This window comes from Grammomys surdaster, unplaced genomic scaffold (assembly GCF_004785775.1).
Source record: "Grammomys surdaster isolate TR1022 unplaced genomic scaffold, NIH_TR_1.0 126313, whole genome shotgun sequence".
In the NCBI taxonomy this organism is placed as follows: domain Eukaryota; kingdom Metazoa; phylum Chordata; class Mammalia; order Rodentia; family Muridae; genus Grammomys; species Grammomys surdaster.
Window position 1 is genome coordinate 2,243,396 of NW_021621113.1, and position 18,087 is coordinate 2,261,482.

The following is an 18,087-nucleotide window of genomic DNA, read 5'->3' on the forward strand; positions in this document are numbered from 1 at the left end:
CAAGTGACCGCTAAAGGATACCAATGGAGATAATATTTAATGCCCGCTAGGGAAGGCGCCAACTAATGGCTTAATGACCTGTCTCCATCTTCCCTTCCATCCATCCTGTATTCTTATCCTTCAACCATTGCACAATGTCCCCTTCAGAAGTCAGCTGATAAGAAAGCCCACCTACCCATCTGTTGGGAGTGACCAGAGCAGCCTGCCTGACCTGTGGCTCCCTCCCCTGCTGCTAATGGGTTTTCCAATCTCCAGAAGCTGGATGTGTTGATCCAGGTGACACAAGGCACACAGGAGGTATCACTACAGGTGACACTATAGGCACACAGTCACTAGACACCTGGGGTCCAGGCTCTGAGAACCTGTAGACATCAGGCCAGCCTCGTCCATGGAGGCTGTATTGATGGGGTACAGAATGGATCTGCTACAGAATGGACCAGTTACAACTGCTTCGAAGACCTCAGAGGTCCAGGGAGGTGCCGTGCTATGGCCAAGGCAGAATGCTTGGCAGAGACATCAGTGGGAGCTTTCCACCTATTTATTCACCACTTCTGGCTAAATGGTCCTATGTGAGTGCCCAGCTATCTGAACCTGAAGGAGAAGGACAAGGACTTCTGTCTGCAGCAGGGACACTGTAGTGAAGCAAGAGTCCATCTAACACTTGATATAACCCAAAGCCAACTTGGCAGCCTCTGCAATAGACATTCTAGGATTACTGTGAGTTCAAGGCCAGCCTGATCTACATAGTGAGCTCCAGGACAGTTAGGACTACATAGTGAGACCCTGTCGTGTGTATGTGTGTGTGTGTGTTTATGTCAGTGCCATAGGATGCCCCAGTGGAGATCAGAAGACAACTTTCAGGAGTCAGATCTCTCCTTCCCATGTAGGTCCCAGGGATGGAACTGGGGTTATCTGGCTAGTGGCAAGGTACTTTTACTGACTAAGCCATATCATTGGCCCCTGTAATTTCTTTTCCTTTTTCTTTCTTTCTCTCTTCCTTTCTTTCTTTCTTCCTCCCTTTCTTTTTAAGCTGCATTTTCTTACATCAGGGGACAAGAATTATTGATCTTCCAAGAAGCAAACAGAGACTTCACCCCACCACCGCCAAGACCGAAAAGAAAAGCACCTTGCTCAACATGGAAGACCAGACTGAGACCAGGAGACAGCGAAAGGAAGACCCAGAGAGGGAAAGTGGTTGTTCTGAAGTCACACAGCAGATTAAAAGCAGACCCCTGGTTGCTCCTGCTCACTCCTGCTCCCATCCTGGCCCAGGTGTTCGTGTCCGGTCCCCTCGCCCCCATCATCCCTGGTCGCAATGATCGTTGCTCACCTGCAGACACCACCACTTCCCAGGAGGGCCGGTGGAGACCCCTAGGAGCTTCAATGTCCATCGGTGTATTGGGCGTGCTAGGGGAACGAGGGCGGCTTGGCGCCGGGCGCCTGGCTCAGCGGCAGGGGCGGGGCCGTGACTCAGCCTCACAGTCCCGGGGTCGCCCAGCCGGTCCGACCGGCCTCGGCAACGCGCGCGCGCGGGGCGCAGGGCTGGGCGACTGAGGGGTGCAGGGAAGGGAGCCGCCAGGAGCCTGCTTGGGCGAGAAGAGCGCAGGCCACGGAGGAGAAGGATGGGAGCGAGACCCCGCTGAGGCCAGCAGGGGACCACTGGCTGGAATCGACATGTGTCTGCGCATAGGTGAGCTGGGGCACACGGGAGGCCCACTCCTGAGGGTACACATCGCGAAGCCAAGCCGCCTGCTTCACCCAACTCTGCTTCACGTACTGGCTTGCTTCAGGTTACTTTCCTCTCAAGTCTGAGTTTCCTTAGAAGCGGAGTGACGAGAGGCTGGGTTTTATTTGCTTTAGGCAAGTGCTCTACCATTGAGCTACACACCAGTCCGACAACGTTACTCAGAGACTAGCCCAGAACTCAGTACTTAGCTCACTCTAATTTTGCACTCCTCCTGCCTCAACCTCGTAAGCAGTTGGGGACTCCAGGTTTGTGCCAGTGAGACGGAGCTCTTAGTAAGCCTGGTTTTGATGTGGCCTGTAGCACCTCCACCTCCTGGTCCTATTTTCCTTTCTAAGGGGCAAGACTAGATAGGCTCCGGTATCCGCAGGTAGGAGAAAGGATGCTGGAGGATGAAGAGATGGAAATCTAGAGTCGAGGACCCCAGATCCTTAGCCTTCCTTACAAAGGTCCCATTTCCATACCTTCCTCTCATCCATCCAGGCTGGAGGGAAAGGCCAGTCAACCAGGATCCTTGGCAGAGTAGACTGGGGTGCCCCTCCCCCACGCCCTGGGCAAACTCTGCCGTTTGGGACCTAAGGAGTTGCCACTCTTCAGCACACAGATCTTCTGAGCCATGCCTATTTCTCCTTGGTAAAAATGAAGGCCGCTGCACCCACCCTTTAACCAGGATGAAGTTCCTTTCTGCTGAAAAATGCTTAGCACCACGCCAGCCAACCACACTGCCCAGCGCTCATGCCCAGAGCACGAGAACTGAGAAATAAAGCCTGCCTGGGGCTCTCTGACTAGTGCAGAAGGACAACCCTAACCTCCCTGTTTGACCAAAGCCTTGGTCCAGAGATGCTACTGTTTTTGAGCCCAGCCAAAGCCCAGTAGTGTCTGGGTTGTTACTGGCTGATGGGTAGGTGGTTGGGGTGGGTGGATCGGGTGGGACCCGTGAGGCCCCTGGAACGAGGCTGCAATTCCTCTTCCTGTTTGGCCAGCTGTTCATCTTCACAATGCCATTGCAGTTCCTCATGCCTTTCCAGTCCATGCTCTGTCTTCTGCTGCAGTGACAGTCCCAGAGCCTACAGACTAGAGGAGAGCTCGGAGACCAGTTAGGCCAACCCCACCTGGCTCTCTATGCACAAAGAATCCAGGGTTCAGAGGGAAGAAAGGGCTGGTACCAGGTCCACAGTGAGTCTCTGGCTGTCTAGACAGGCTTCTCCTTGCTCCTCAAAATTGTGTGTGTGTGTGTGTGTGTGTGTGTGTGTGTTAAATTAGGGTTGGTTATAAGAGTTTGAGGGCGGAGCTTTACTGGAACACAGCCAATTTTTTTTTTTAAGGCAGAGTCTCACTCTGTAACTTAAGCTGACGCTGACTTTGCAGGAATCCTCCTGCCTCAGTCTCCTGAATACAGCGATGAAACCCCCTTGGCCCCCTTGGCCCTCTGCAATTGCCCAGAGAATATCCAGCTTAATGGCTGGTTCCCATCTCTTGTTTTCATTGAGCCGTAGAGCTCACTTATAGGGGACAGGGCCAGACCTCTCTGCCACATGTGAGGACACTGGGATTTAGCAAGGATCGCAAAGTCAGAGCCCATTGGAAGCAGCAAAAGAAGAAAGGACTCTGCTTATCTGAGAGGGCCAACTGCACTCTTCCAGTTTCTCGGAGCTGGCTACACTGAAGGGGCCTCCCCCACCCCTCCCCGGGTCCAGGTAGCAGGACCAAGAGCCATGTGGGATGTAGCAGAAAGCAGCTCAGGGGAGGGGGGCTTCGTGCTATGTGAATGGGATAGGACTTGGCCACTCAGAAAGTGTATTTGTCCCCAGAGTCCCTCCTGGTCCCAGCCCCAGTTAAGTGCACCCTGCACTGATCCCCAGTTTCCTGTCCACCCATGGACTTTGTCCACACTGAGAAACAAGGGCTCTTTTCCTCTCCAGGAAAAGAAGTGAAGACTAGATGGCTCTCGGCAGCTGTTTAGCAGCTGCATGTTAAGAACTGTGTGTGCTGGCCTGGTAGTGGTGGCGCACGCCTTTAGTCCCAGCACCTGGGAGGCAGAGGCAGATGAATTTCTGAGTTTGAGGCCAGCCTGGTCTACAGAGTGAGTTCCAGGACAGCCAGGGCTACACAGAGAAACCCTGTCTCGAACCCCCCCCCCAAAAAAAAGAACTGTGTGTGCCAAGCTCCATCTACCAAACTGACAGCTGAGCAAGGCCTGACTCCTGCCCAATACACTGTGGGCTCTCGAGGCCTGGACAGTACCTGCCGGGCTCATAGGTATCCTAGTGCATGGCACGGAGCAGGCATGCAGGGCACTTTTATACATGGAATGGCTGAGTGACTGATCCGATGGCTGGATGGCTCAGTGGGAGGATCATGCTGGATCCCCGCTACTCAAAGCACAAAAGTTAACAAGGACAGCTGTGTGGATCGCCTGTGTGCTTTTCTAATCTCTAATGCAAGGACTGAAAACCAACCAGGAAGCTTTTAGAGTCAGGGGAGGCTCAGATGACCTACGCCACCCAGCAGGAAGTGCCTTACCATGATCCCCACTCGTGTCCCCCGCAGGTGGCCTGAATGTGGATGAGTTCCGGAAGGTGCTGATGAAGACGGGTCTGGTGCTGGTAGTTCTGGGTCATGTGAGCTTCATTGCAGCCTCGGTGCTCCACGGCACCATGCTGCGCTTCGTAGCCACCACCAGTGACGCTGTGGTTCTTCAGTACTGCGTGGTGGACATCCTCTCCGTCACCTCTGCCATTGTGGTAATGGCCTGGCTGGGAGGCCAGCAAGAGGGAGGGACTGGGTCCCAGTCAGAGCCCCAAACACTAACCCTATATCATATTTGGTATAACCATATACAAATTGTGCAGGCACTCAAACTCTCTCTGCCTCAGCTTTGTCCTCTGTAAAATGGGGATGGCGAGAGTATGCATGCACAGCAGAGGTTCCCAGTGAGCATCTGAGGAAGTCATTGACAGAAGGTGCTTAAGCCGAGGGGCCTGGCACAGGGATAGTGTGACCTGCTGTGACAGATATTCACGGTGTGTAGTGGTCCAGAAGGAGTGAATGTCAGCTTAGCTAGGGAGGGTCAATAAGGGTTTCAGGGAGAAGTAGACCTCTGAGCTGGGTATTTATGGATGCGTAGGTGTTCCCGATGGACTGTAATTAACAACCCAAGTATGCGACATGCTGGGGCTGGCTTGCGGAAAAGCATGCCAGGGTGGCATTCCATGTTCAGGCTGTGTGGCAGGTGCAGATGTGTGGAGCTGGGAACGCTCCAGTGGAGCTGAGATCTGTTCAGGAGACACTGAGACACACAGGAGCTGAGCATCAGGGTAGACGGCATGAGCCACTTGGTGAGCGGTAGCCATTGTGATACCTGCACATCCGCCCGTTTGATGAATGAATAAATGAAAAAGTCTGGTGTACTTAGGTTGAAAAAGCTCTTCTCTGCCTGTCAGCTGAGGCGGCTGTAGACTTGTTCATCTCTGGGAGACCTGCTGATTCCAGGCTGAGGGACTTTTCTCTCTCTGAGCTGATCTCTGCCTACAAAATGAAGCTCTGACAGCCTGGTGGCCTCCAGGCTCTGACCTGTGGAAGCTCTGACGACAGAGCGAGAGTAGTGCTATGTGCCAATCAGTATCTGCTCTGCTCAGCAGCCATGAGAGAAAGGCATGGAAGGTGGCTAGCCCAGGGTCAGGAGGCTCTGGGCTGGAACACTTCACCTTTGCCTTGCTTTCCCCAGTAAGCCGCTCCAGCTGCCCACGACTAGGGGATTCACCCCACTCCCTCGGATGTGACTATCTTCCCGTGAGTGCATCCTGCAGAGAGGGTCTGAGCCCATAGAAGTTGAGATACTTTCTTGTGACTACACAGTGAATCACCACTACCACTATAGCCCATGGTACTGTGTCCAATACAGAGATTGACACTAAGAAGGCAGATAGGCTAAATGGAGCCCTAGAGATCTAGACATCAGCCACTGAGCTAAATGGTGCACAGGAAAGCCTGTCTCTGGGGATCTAGGGGCACTAGGACTCAGGAGCAGGGCGTCTTGTAAAGAATGATCTGTAGGTATGCATGGGTGCCCAGGTCCGGTGCAATAAGGGAAGACAGTGGCCCAGGATAGACCAGAGAAGGCCAGGACTAGGTCATAAAGAGCCTGGGATAACTTGATACTCTTAGAGGTTTCTTTGTCTTTTGTGGTATCTAGGATTGAACTCTGGCTTCACACATGCCAGGCAAGTATTCTATTCCCAAGCTCCATTCCCTCTCTTAAAGATTCTGAATTCTGTTCATGATGCATCCTGTCTGTCTAAGATGGGGCCTCACTACATAGTCCTGGCTGAAAAAGGACTTTTTATGTAAACCAGGCTGGCTTTGAACTTACAGCAATCCACCTGCCTCAGTGCTGGGATTGTAGGCATATGCTACCATGCCTGGTTTCTGATTGAATATAATTTTGGTTTTAGTGCCTTGTTAGTAGAATGCATTTCTTCCATTCTTTTCTATCCCAAAGAGATACGCCATGGGTCCTGTGGCCTAGCACATTGGCTTATGCCTGCAAACTTAGGATACACAGGGCCCTGTCGGACCCAGGCAGTGAGGAGCTCTGGAAGGTCGTAGGAAATGGGAGTTAATTAGGCCAAAGCCAGAGGACAGGGTGGGAGTGAAGATTGCAGGACCATGGACCTTGGGAGGATATGTATCCAAGAGTAGGTCTGACCCCAAGGAAGGTCCTCCAACACTGATGTAAGAGCTGACCCAAGCTTCCCACAGGTCATCGTTGCGGGAATTTCGACCATTGTCTTGTCACGCTACCTCCCCAGCACCCCCTTGGTATGTGGCGCTTCCTCAGATGGGACTGTGGGCTGGGTCAGCAGCCCCATGATACTCACTGACCAGTGCTCTTCCTGCCCAGCGCTGGACCGTGTTTAGCATGAGTGTGGCCTGTGCTCTTCTCTCCCTGACCTGTGCCCTTGGACTCCTGGCCAACATTGCTGTGACTTTCGCCACCAAGGGCAAGGCACTATTGGCAGCCTGTACTTTTGAGAACCCTGAACTCCCAACGCTGGCACCTGACTGTCCTTTTGACCCTACTCGAATTTATGTGAGTGACTCATAAGTGCCTGGAAGGGCTTGGGAAGGACTCTTGGGATCTACCTGCACCCCTATCCCTAATTAAATGCTTGTACCCCTGGACCCTGCAGAGCTCTAGCCTGTGTCTCTGGGCCATCTCTCTCATCTTCTGTCTGGCGGAGAGCATGTCTGCCGTGCGCAGCGCCCAGCTTGTGCATCGACTACTGGAACTGAGACCCTGGTGGGGAAAAAGCTGCCACCACACAGTAAGTCCCCCCACCCCATAGTCCTGAGAGGTCCCTGGCTGGTCAGCCTCACCACTCTCTCAACTCAGATAACTGGAGCAAAAGTCTGCTCACCACCATCAAAGGGCTCCAAAGTCCAGAGAGGCCAGATCTGCCACCTAAGTCACACAGCTGATGTCTGGCTCTCCTAATCTTGAGGGGAAGCACGGGTCTTTGGGAATTAAACAGGAGACACTTGGGGGCTGGATCTGGCCAGTCATGAATGACTGGTACTGCTGCTCTCCCCCAAGCCCCTAGTCCTTCCTTCTTCCAGTTTGGGGGTGTCCTGAAGATAGAGACCCCAGACCCAGTGAAACAACCAGGTTCCTGTGTCTACAGATGATACAAGCAAGCCCAGAGCCCCTGGATGGCCATGACCTACTGAGTTGCACCAGCTCTTGCAGCTGACCCTCTGACAGCTCAGCAGTGCCATGGCTACTGAGGCACGTGACCACACCTGCACTGACCAGTGCCCAGACAGCCATGGAGGCTAAGCCGGATCCAGGATTCCTCGAGCAAGCCCAAGAAAGATCAGTGGACTCCTGGGGAAGTGGGTGAGGGCTTTGCACGCCCTCCCCTGGTCACCAAGCACAATGCACTGAAACAAGACTTTATTTTGAAGTTATTAAAAAGAACAAAGATGCTCCGTGTGGCTGCATGCAGAGGGACATGGGGCTTGGCCAGGGGCCTGCACTTCTTTCCCACACAGAATGCTGTGGAGGGGCTCTGCCCATCTGTCTGTGGGCCTCTGTGTGTGCGTGTGTGCGCGTGCCTGTGTGTGTGTGTGTGAGCGGGGGTCGGGGGGGGGAAGAGTAGGGTGAAATACAGAATACAGATGGAATAAATCTGTGGTTATCTAAGTGCAAAGAGGCAGGCTAGGTTTGGGACCCCAGTTGGAATCCTGGGAGTTTTTTTGTTTTGTTTTTGTTTTTGTTTTTAACCATGGCCTTCAGCCAGGCAAGAGCTGGGACAAGAAATGTTCTTCTGCAGGGAAGTAGATAGATCAGGGAACTTCTTTAAAGCCCCACAGCCCAGGAATCCTCCAGTGTCTCCCCATCAAACAAAAAGACTTCACCTTGGCACGACTCCCCACCTCCCTCCAGGCTGAGGACCACCCAAGGGGGACCTACACCCCCCACCCCCGCCCCGTGTTGTGGAACAGCCTCCAGGTTATGAGTGGGTGGAAGGTGATTAGCTGTCTGAGTAAAGAATACAGAACCTGACCGGAGGGTCACCTCGGCCCCACTAAGGGAGATTTTGCGTCTTGGGCCATGGGGGCTAACGGCTGTCTTGCTTAGCCCCTTCTTTTCAGGGTTCGCTTCTCCAGAGGCCCCCCACAGTGCAGACCCCAAAAAGGGATCCCCAGTCTGGCCCCCAGCCTGGATAGACACGAGGGAGAGGAAGCTTGAGAGCCGGAGGGCCGGTGAAGGCAGGGAGGCGAGCTGGCTCCTCTCAGCTCAGAACTGGGAGGCGCTGCTGGGATCGCACTGCAGCAGGCGCACAATGGAAGGGTCGCTTTTGGCCCCGCGGATGAACTCTTCCAGGGACAGCTTACCTGCAGGGCGAAGGGAGGGCTGTGAATGATGAGAAGGTGGCTGCGAAGCCAGGCAGGTGGGAGAGGAGAGGAAAGGAGAGAGACTGCCCACCCTCCTCCATCCCCACCCCCACCCCCGCCACTCACCGTCGTTGTTTGTGTCCATTTGGCGGAAGATTTTCTCAGTCCTCTTTTCCGGGGTCGACTCATCTTCAGGCATCTTCATCACGGACGAAACCATCTTGTAAATGGCCTGTGGGATGGGGGATCAGAAGGGGGAGAGGACATCAGGGAGTGGGGAGGGCCGGGTTAAGCTCCCATCCCGTGCTCTGTCTCTATAAACATCCCAGGGTCGTGTTCTACTGGTCATGGAGGAGTTAATAACGAAAAGTCTGGAATGGCTGAAGAGTGCCCTGAGCCAGGGCCCTTAGTGGGCCAGGTGGGAATTGCTGATGGAGCTGATGCACAAGGCCACAACCTGAAAGCTTCAGGTGGGTGCCAAGCATTTGGGGTGCACTGAATCAAGGGAGATGTTGGAGGACAGCCAAGTCCAGATAGCCAAGTGCCTAGAACGCCAAATTTAGGCACTCGCTCCTCGGGTGTATGTTTGAGGGTAAAAGTTGAGTTAGAGCTCCCGCTCGGTGACCAATAGGGGGCGCTGATCCGAAGGAGATGGCACTGTGGTCTGCGTCCGGCAGGGGGCGCAGAGCAGCGTCGAGGCAGCTGGGACTTAGAAGGGGCGGGAACATTATGCAAACAAATGCAAATGAGCACCTGCCACAGGTCCAGGGACAGCCTGAGCTCTGCTAGGCTGAGGGCGGCAGCTGCCACGTGTAGGAGCTCCAGAGGCAACACGAAGGAGAGTTGCTGAGCTAAATGTACAGAGCATGTAGTGCTTGGTCTGTGGGATGGGCTGTTTCTGCTCCCTGGAGCTCAAAGGCCAGACTAGTCACCTCGAACTTCCAATTTTTTCACAGCGACGCCTTCTCCCAGAAGCCTCCTTTCTTCCCCCATGCCATAACCCTCCCACCCTCTTCCTGTCCAGCTTTGTCTCTGCACTGCTCTTTTCCGGCCTCTTTCCTTCAGATCTGTCCCACACACTGCCTCTGAACGCTCCAAACACAAACCCCCACTACCACGTCCCCAAACCAGCAGGCTGCCCCCTTATTTCCGGCACACACAGACCTCCTTCTAGGCCCACCGAGCACCAGTTCCTTCTGGATGCTGCCTCCCACTTCTCGTTGGCTGTTCAGCGTACAGTGCTTTCCTAGCAAGGTCATCTGTGATCCAGCACTGGGTCAGGGCACAGAGCCTCCTGCGTGTACACCTCTCAGGAAGTAATTATTTCCCTGGAGGATTGTACCTGCTTGCCACCATTCAGAAGAGAGCAGTAACTCTGGCTACTTCTAAAATTTCCAAATCCCAGTACAGTGCCTTGGCACATGGCAGGAAACTCCCTGTTTAAAGGCCGCTGTCACCTCCCACAATTCTCTGTACCAAGTCCAAACCATTTGCTTTTGGCATTCAAGATACTTCACAAGCTGTCCACAGTTGGCCTCACCATCACCAGGCCTCCCTGGAGGGGTGATTCTGTCACAACTGAACGCCCCTGCGCCTTTCAGGTTCTCCAACATTTACAGCCTCTGCCTGCCAGATCCTAGGAGCAGGAGTTTAGTTTAGTTTAGTTTAGTTTAGTTTAGTTTTGTTTTGTTTTGTTTGAGACAGGGTTTCTCTGTGTAGCCCTGACTGTCCTGGAACTCACTCTGTAGACCAGGCTGGCCTCCAACTCAGAGATCTCCTGCCTCTGCCTCCCAAGTGCTGGGATTAAAGGTGTGCACCACAGTGCCTGGCATACATGCAGGATTTCTAAACTCTACATCAGCTCAAAAAAAAAAAAAAAAAAAAAAAGCATGTATCAAATCTCCCCTTTCTGGATAAGAAACCAGGATTTGGGAAGGGAAGGGATGGAAGACGTTGGATCAGAGCTTGCTCCCTCTGAGCTGTGAGTACAATAGTTCTCAACTTTCCTAATGCTGCAACTCTTTAATACAGTTCCTCATATCGTGGTGAGCCCCAGCTGTAAAATTACTTTTGTTGGTACTCCATAACTCTAATTTTGCTACTGTTGTGAATGGTAATGTAAATATCTGATAAGCAGAATATCTGACATGGGGACCCCCGTGAAGGAGACATTCAACCCCCAAAGGGGTTGTGACCCACGGGTTGAGAACCAATAGATGTATGCTTAGACAACTTGAAAGAATAAACAGCAGGGGCTCTGGAGTGACATCCTGGTCCATTCTGCACTTGCTCTCTATATAGCCTTGGAAAAGAAAGCCACTGTGAACCTCAGTTGCCATCTGTAAAATGGGAGTGCTGTGTCTATCTCACTGGGACTATATGGAGGATTAAATGAGATAGAAAAGAACAACAGTGGCTGGCTAGAGTAAGCAGTCACTAAATAGCAGCTTATATTGTCATTATTCATTGGCGGTGTCCTCGGGCTTTATGGTCTCCTAGACTCCTAGATGTCCTTTTATATACCTGTCCCTGACCTGGTCAGTCCGGCCTGTGCTTTAATCTTTCCTGTTAGAGAGGGAGCTCCGTGAAGCACTTGCCTCTTTCCTCCCACTGTGCCACCACCCTGTGTAAGGCTGGCATGGGAAAGGGACTGAGCAGTGACTTAGAGGGTGACCATTCCCCTTGTGACAATCCTTCTAATTAATTGTCTGGGTTGCTCGCTCAGAGTTTCACTGGAGCCGACTTGTCGTTAATCAGGCCCCGGGGCTCACAGAGCTCTGTCTGCTCCAGCTGTCTGGAGCCTCTGGGGTGTCAGAGAGGAAGTCAGGGCCTAGAGGGCAGAAGCTGGTTTAAAAAAAAAATAGGTCCAGGGGCGACTAGCTAACTGCTGCACTGGGCGTGGTGGCTTCAGCTGGGCTGAGATTTACCAGTGTACGGCTGGAAAACAGGAACTCATCGATATCCAGCAGATCCCTAAATGATCCTCCACCACTACTTTGACCTCTGCAGTGGGACCCCACCCCCACCCCCAGACTTCCCCATCATCCTGCCTCCAAAGAGGACTGCGTGATCCAGAGGCTCCTGGGACCAACACTGAGGCAACAGACAATTGGCATAGTGAAAGCATCAGTTCCCAAGACAGGCAGCCACTCTACTCAAGCTAGAGACTGAGATCCATGTCCCCAGCAAGAGGGGGAGCCAGTAGGCTGGGTGAACAGATATCAGCCCACAAAGCAGAGGGGCTAAAAGGGAAGGAGGCCGAGATGCAGGAAGGGTCCTCGTGCAAAGCTATGTGGTGGCCGTTCTCAAGAGCATCTTAGGGGTGCTCACAAGGCCATTTTAGCCAGTGCAGGAGATGGATGGAGAAAGAAGGACGGACAGTCACTGAAAGGAAAAGTATTGGTTCAGGACCGCTGAGACCAAGTTCTCAGCACAAAGGAGATGTATTTGCCCCAAAGGGACAGAAGGCAGAGAATAAGAGACAAAGACAGGGATAAACAATGAGAGAGAAAGCGAAGGGAACAAGGTGGTGGGGGTGGGGGGTGGGGTAGAAAATTTGTCCCAGAGGACAAGGGACTGCCTCGGGATAGAAAGGAAATAGATGTGGCCCATAGGAAAATGGAGGTTTATAAAGGCAAAAGGGAAAACCCTCTGTTAAGATGGGGTGTTTAATTTTAATTGGGCATGTTAATTAGTTGAGCCAAAGGGGGCTTTTGATTGCTGGACTTCAGTACTTTAAAAGCTGGACCTTTGCAGTCAAAGGTCCTCAAAAGGAGGAAATGGCCAAATAAGGCAATAGACCTTGGGGGCTAGCTTTGAAAATGTAATCTAACACACACACACACACACAGAGAGAGAGAGAGAGAGAGAGAGAGAGAGAGAGAGAGAGAGAGAGAGAGATCCTGTCTAAAAACAAATGTCTGAAGTGGACAAAGAGCAGACGGGTAAAATAGAATCTCAGCACTGACTGCCTTCAATGAGCTAAGGGGGCATCGTGCCATAGAAGGCTTCTGAAATAAACCTAATGCATTTCATACTTAAGTTGGTACTAAGAAAAGACATTCATGACAAGTCTCTAAATCTCCTCATGCAATCAGCCTTGCTGTCTCTGCTCCACTTTTATAGATGAGCAGCGGAAGAGCCAGTCCAGAATTGGAAGCCTCCTCTCCTGCCTAAGAGCTCAGAGCCTTCACAAAAGCCGGCTGGGAGCGGTGGCCAGCCTGGGCTCAATCCCACTTCCTTATGACAAGCAAGTGGCTCTACCTGTCTGAAACACATGGGACTTCCCTAAGGATGTGCTCAGTTCAGGGGTCTAAGTATCTCATGCAGTGCTGGGCTCTGGTGGTGCCTCTTGTCAATTAGTTAGGCAGTGGCTGGGTGTCCAGATGGCATTCGAACATTGGAGCCAGGTGGCCCACTCAGGCTGTGAGGTCTCCAGCAAGCGCCTTCTCCTTTCAAAGCATGTTTTCTCTTCAGTAAATAAGGATCAAAAACAAACAAACAAAAAAAAAAAAAAACAAAAAAAAAAAACCAGCACTTGTAAGCTGTGGATGAGGCCCGGTGGTAGAACACAGCAAGCAAATGAATGATTAGTGAATGAATGAATCAGTGAATGAATGAATGAATAGCATAGCTGGGCATGGAACACATACCTGTAACCCTTAGCTCAGGGGCTAAGGCAGCAGGATCATGAGTTCAAAGCCAGACTGAGTTACTTAGAAAGATCTATCTCCAACCAAACCAAACCAAATATAACTTGACTAAATCAGAAATGTCAAGAAGGGAAAGACAAAGCAAGGGGAGGAACCACTCCAAATTAAACCAGAATAACAAAGCCAAGTGCTGCATTCCCCTTTAATCCCAGCACTCAACATGAGAAGACAGGCCGATCTCCGTGAGGTGCAGAACAACCTGGTCTATAAAGTGAATTCCAGGCTAGCCAGGGCTACATAGTGAGATCCTGTCTCTAAAGAAATATAACTAGAAAATAGGACAACAAAATTCAATGTGGGATCCCAGACCAGCAGGGGGAAAGGGGGAAGCAACAGGGAACATTCTGGAAAGAATGAACAATGGAATAGGAACAGTGTTGCTTCTATTCTGTGTTAAATATCTTGACTTGGGTAATCACATTATGGCTTATGTAAGAATGTCTTAGTCTTAGGAAATATATCCTTTACCTGAGGAGTGAAGGATCAATCCTGAAAACAACCAGAAACCATGGCACGCACACAGAGCTATGCAACACCAAGAACACTAGCTGTTGAGTGTGGACTAGGATACACGGGAACTTTCTAGGTTTTTCTTTCTTTCCTTTGTTGTTGGGTTGGTGGGGGAGGGGAGACAGTTTCATAATGTCTAGGCTAGCCTCAAACTCATTTGGTAGCCGAGGCTAGCTTTGAACTCCTGGCCCTCCTGCCTCTAACTCCACAGTAGTTTTAGCTTTCAGCTTTTCTTTCAATGGAAAATCGTTTCATTCTAAAAGAATTTGTAAATACGATGAGAAAAACATCCCCTGACACTACTTGGGACTAGGTACCTCCAGAGGCTAAAAAAGGGAGGGTGGGGTTTGTTCAGAGATGGAGGCTGAGGAGCCAGTGGCGATGACGGCCCACCTGCACAATTTCTAGCATTTCCTCCCGGCTGATGTAGCCATTGCCGTCCAGGTCGTACATGCTGAAGGCCCACATGAGCTTCTGCTCCAGGCGGCCACGCGAGGTCACGCTCAGAGCGATGATGAACTCCCGGAAGTCGATGGTGCCGTCGCTGTTGGTGTCAAAAGTGCGGAAGACATGCTCGGCAAACTTGGAGGCATCGCCATAGGGGAAGAAGTTGGCGTAGATTTTCTTGAACTCGTCCACGTTGAGGATGCCCGTGGGGCAGTCCTTGAGGAAGCCCTTGTACCACTCCTGAAGCTCCAGCTCGGAGAACTCCGTGTTCTCCCGCAGGTCCTGCAGCATCTCTGGCCGCAGCTTGCTGTTCTGCTTGCCCATGGCAGAAGAGCCAAGTCCCACCTGGGTCCCCCCCCCCAAAGAAAGTGAAAGGACAGAAAGCAATGGTTACATTCTCTTGGTCACTTGACCCTACTCCAGAAGGGCCCTCAGACACAAGATACCCCAAACTCTCATTTAACCCAAGAAGAGAGAAATGGGCCCCAGATCCTACAGCCTGCCCTCTGCTCTGTGACATGCATGTCTGCACAACAGACCCAAAGAAGAAGGAAGGAGGCTCACAATCATGGACACCCTTTTGGCTGTCTGTGTTAAGCCCATTCACAAACATACGTTTTCACTCCCCCAAGGGGAAAGAAATCCGGGAGTTAGCTGCATTTTCTACAGGAGAAGGGAGGCTCAGAAAAGTAAGATGATCTGCCTCAGGTCACACGGACACGACAGGTGGAGCTGACTCCCACACTGTCCTAGGAGGGTGCAGAAAAGCTTCTGAGCCCTCCTTCGCACCTGCTGACCCTTTCCGGGCTTCCTAGATGTCTGATGCCACAATGCACCCACTGCCTGGACACTGTCCGATTTTCTTCCTGAAGATATGCTTAGCAAGAGGTGTTAACCTGGACCCCAGAGCTAGATCACCTGGGCTCACACCCCTGCTTTCCCTCTTTTTTTTTTTTAAATAAATTTTTGTTTGTTTTTCAAGACAGGGTTTCTCTCTGTAGTCCTGGCTATCCTGGAACTCACTCTATAGACCAGACTGGCCTTGAACTCATGGAGAGTCACCTGTCTCTCCAGCTTCCCATTACCAGCAATGTGCCTTAGACAATTTCCTTAAAGTCTCTGTCTCAACCACAAAGTGGGTTTAATAATGGTACTTACTTCATAGGGTTATCTTGGGGATTAAATTAGTTAGTACCTGCAAACATGCTAGAATCATGCCTGAGTAAGCAGGTGCTACATACATGTTAGATGGGTAAGAATGACTTACATGTATCCAGACTCCACAAAACTCGGGCATGATATGCAAGTGCGTGTCATAATGCCACACGGATCACCAAGTTCACTCCCTAGGTTCTCTGTCACACACATACTAACCCCTACCACACATGGATTGCCATGCCCACACACACAACAATCCCCCTGCCCCACAACTCACACGTACTGACACATGGCACCACGCACAACTCCCATGCACTGTACATCAAGACACACCAGCCCACGACCCCACATGTCTCACACATGCCATTACACGCCAACTCAAATGCCGACACCTCTCACATGGCCAGCTGCACGTGGGACCTTCAGGCACCCTTGTCATTTGTCTTTCTATCCCTGAGGTGCTGCCAGGTCCCAGGAGAGGGAGCTGCAGCCCTTCCCAGACCTGAGGAGGAGTCTTTTTCTTGGAGAGCCCTACCCAGCCCATCCAAACCTCTCTCACCACTCACCTTTTCTCTGATTTTAAGAGGTCCCCTCAGGGCAGGGATTAAAGTGTGAGACTGAGCAAGAGCAATGGAGGGGAAGTAGCCAGGCAGTCAGAAGCATAGGTGTAGGGGTGCAGGTGGCTCCTGAGGTTGGAGACAAGACAGGATGAAAACGGTCCCTTGCCCATGAAGGTCCATGAAGCTCTATGCACATGTGTGTGCACATGTGTGTGGGTGCATGTTGAATGCGTATGCTCACACATGATGTGGGTCCTGGGCTCTGCACCGCATCTATCTCCCTGTGCGTTTCTATGCCTGTCTGCGTGTGAATTCTAGATGCGTACTGAGCGGGTATGCACCTGTCACAGAGAGAGGAATGTTCCCCAGGAATGTGAGGGGCCCCGTGTCTGTCTGTCCTCAGTAGTGTGTGTCATGCATGTTCCTGTAAGTTGGTACCCCCTCCTTTCTGGATCAGCCTCTTCTGCCCCAGGCTGAGAAGCCACAGAACAAGTGTGTGGGAAGGGACTGAGGAAATGCGCAGGGCTGAGCAAGGGAGCGTGTCCCTTACTCCCCTCCTCAAGGTCCAAGGAACTGGGTCAGCGGGGCGGGGGCAGAGTGATGCGCTGAGCAGGAGCGCTCCTCCAGGTGCCCCTTCCTCTCGGCCACCCGCGGCATTGCCTTTCCCAGCTGGAAGAAACGGCTGTTTTCTCCTCAAAGACCCCCAGTGCCCAAAATAGGAGGAACCTCACAGCTCGATCCGAGAAACCCGCCCTAGCATCCCCTTCGAGCCTCCCCCTGCTCCAGCCCTGAGCCCCCGCCTCCGTCCTTCCCGCACTGGGTTCGAGGTCCCTCCTGGAGGGGGCGCCCGGTACGGTCGACGCGCGACTCCCAGGAGCCGGCCACTTGGCGGTCAGGACCCTGGAGAGCGCCGCGCGATTTCCCCCGGGGCAGCCCGGGGCTGGCAGCGCCGCGGGTGGGAGGAATCCCACGAAGCTCGGGGAGTAGCAGACTGGGGAGCCCTGGACTTGGGTTCCTGGCTCCCGGGCTTCCCTCCTCTCATCCCCGATCCCAGCCGGAGCGGCCCCCACTCACCCAGCAACGCCGAGACACCGACTGCGCAGGGAAGGCGGCGCTGCTGCGGCGCGCGGCGGCAGAGGCGGCCAGAGGGGCGGGCGGGACTGCGAGGGAGACGCCCCGCAGCGTTAGCCCGGAGCCCCTCCCCTGGGGGGGGTCCCCCGCCGGCAGCTAGGCTCCGCCCCCGCCCCCTCCCGGGAGAGAGAACGGAACGCCCTAGCTGCCCCGGCCCCCTCCCTAGGGAGCACTCCACCCTGGGAGGAAGATCGGGACCCCCAGCTCTGCAAGTCGACACGGAGGGGCAAGGAAAGAGGCGGGTCAGTGTCCAGGGACTGCTCTCTTAAGCCTGGAACAATCCACCCCTACCTGGGCTCGGAGCCCCTTGTCGCTCCGAGGGAGGAATCCAATAGGCACCCTCGCTGCCCCCGCACCTCAACTCCGGAGCCAGATGAACTGGGGGCTCTCTAGAAAGGAGGGAGCACCCATTCCTCAGTCCCAAGGTCTTCCAGGGGCCAGACACGCCCCCTGCTACCTCCGCCTCAGAGAGGCTGCCCCCCTCTCCTGCCTACTGCTCCGGATGTCATCCCCCAGGCCCTCTAAGAATTAATCCCACCTCCCACCATCCATGTACCTAGCTAGCTCTTCCCAGTGCTCCTCCAGGCAAGGCACCCTAGCCTCTCTTCCCCTAGCCTCTGCGAGGAGTGCAGGCCTGTGTCCTGCGAGTACAGAAGCATGTCTCCACCTTGGGAGGTGGGGTTCTTAGGTGGGTATGCCTCCTGTCTGTACTAAGGACAGCTGCTCTTAGAGGCACTGATGGGGTCACAACTCCTCCTGCCTGTAAGGAGGCCCCACCCTCCTTCCTCCCTCTCTGGTAACCTCCTGAGGTTAAATGCTGCCCTTCCCCATCTCTAAGATGTAGATCTTACTGTGTTCTGCATTGCAGAAACTGAGACTTCAGAGGGTTGGATGCTTTTTCCAATGTCTGGCAGCTAGTGAGTTA

General features: G+C 52.9%; 2 protein-coding genes across 6 annotated transcripts; one reads left to right on the top strand and one right to left on the bottom strand.

Annotated features, from left to right (window-relative positions):
* The first annotated feature begins 1,674 nt into the window (after positions 1-1,674).
* On the top strand, positions 1,675-7,638 carry Tmem54 (transmembrane protein 54). 4 transcript variants are annotated; one of them, XM_028759985.1, is made up of 6 exons: positions 1,675-1,690; positions 4,295-4,488; positions 6,506-6,565; positions 6,648-6,836; positions 6,937-7,071; positions 7,429-7,638. In XM_028759985.1, the coding sequence occupies exons 1-6, from the start codon at positions 1,675-1,677 to the stop codon at positions 7,495-7,497; spliced, it is 663 nt and encodes a 220-aa protein (XP_028615818.1). In that variant the 3' UTR covers positions 7,498-7,638. The 4 variants fall into 4 exon arrangements, with proteins under 4 accessions (XP_028615818.1, XP_028615820.1, XP_028615819.1 ...); XM_028759987.1 differs by having other exon boundaries at positions 6,747-6,836; XM_028759986.1 differs by lacking the exon at positions 6,506-6,565.
* Positions 7,639-7,679: 41 nt separating this feature from the next.
* Hpca (hippocalcin) lies at positions 7,680-17,631 on the bottom strand. 2 transcript variants are annotated; one of them, XM_028759902.1, is made up of 4 exons: positions 17,454-17,631; positions 14,260-14,658; positions 8,771-8,876; positions 7,680-8,644 (listed from the first exon to the last, which is right to left on the bottom strand). In XM_028759902.1, exons 2-4 carry the CDS (start codon positions 14,635-14,637, stop codon positions 8,547-8,549), a joined length of 582 nt encoding a protein of 193 aa, XP_028615735.1. In that variant the 5' UTR covers positions 14,638-14,658; positions 17,454-17,631; the 3' UTR covers positions 7,680-8,546. The 2 variants fall into 2 exon arrangements, with proteins under 2 accessions (XP_028615735.1, XP_028615734.1); XM_028759901.1 differs by lacking the exon at positions 17,454-17,631 and adding an exon at positions 17,106-17,181.
* Positions 17,632-18,087: the final 456 nt, after the last annotated feature.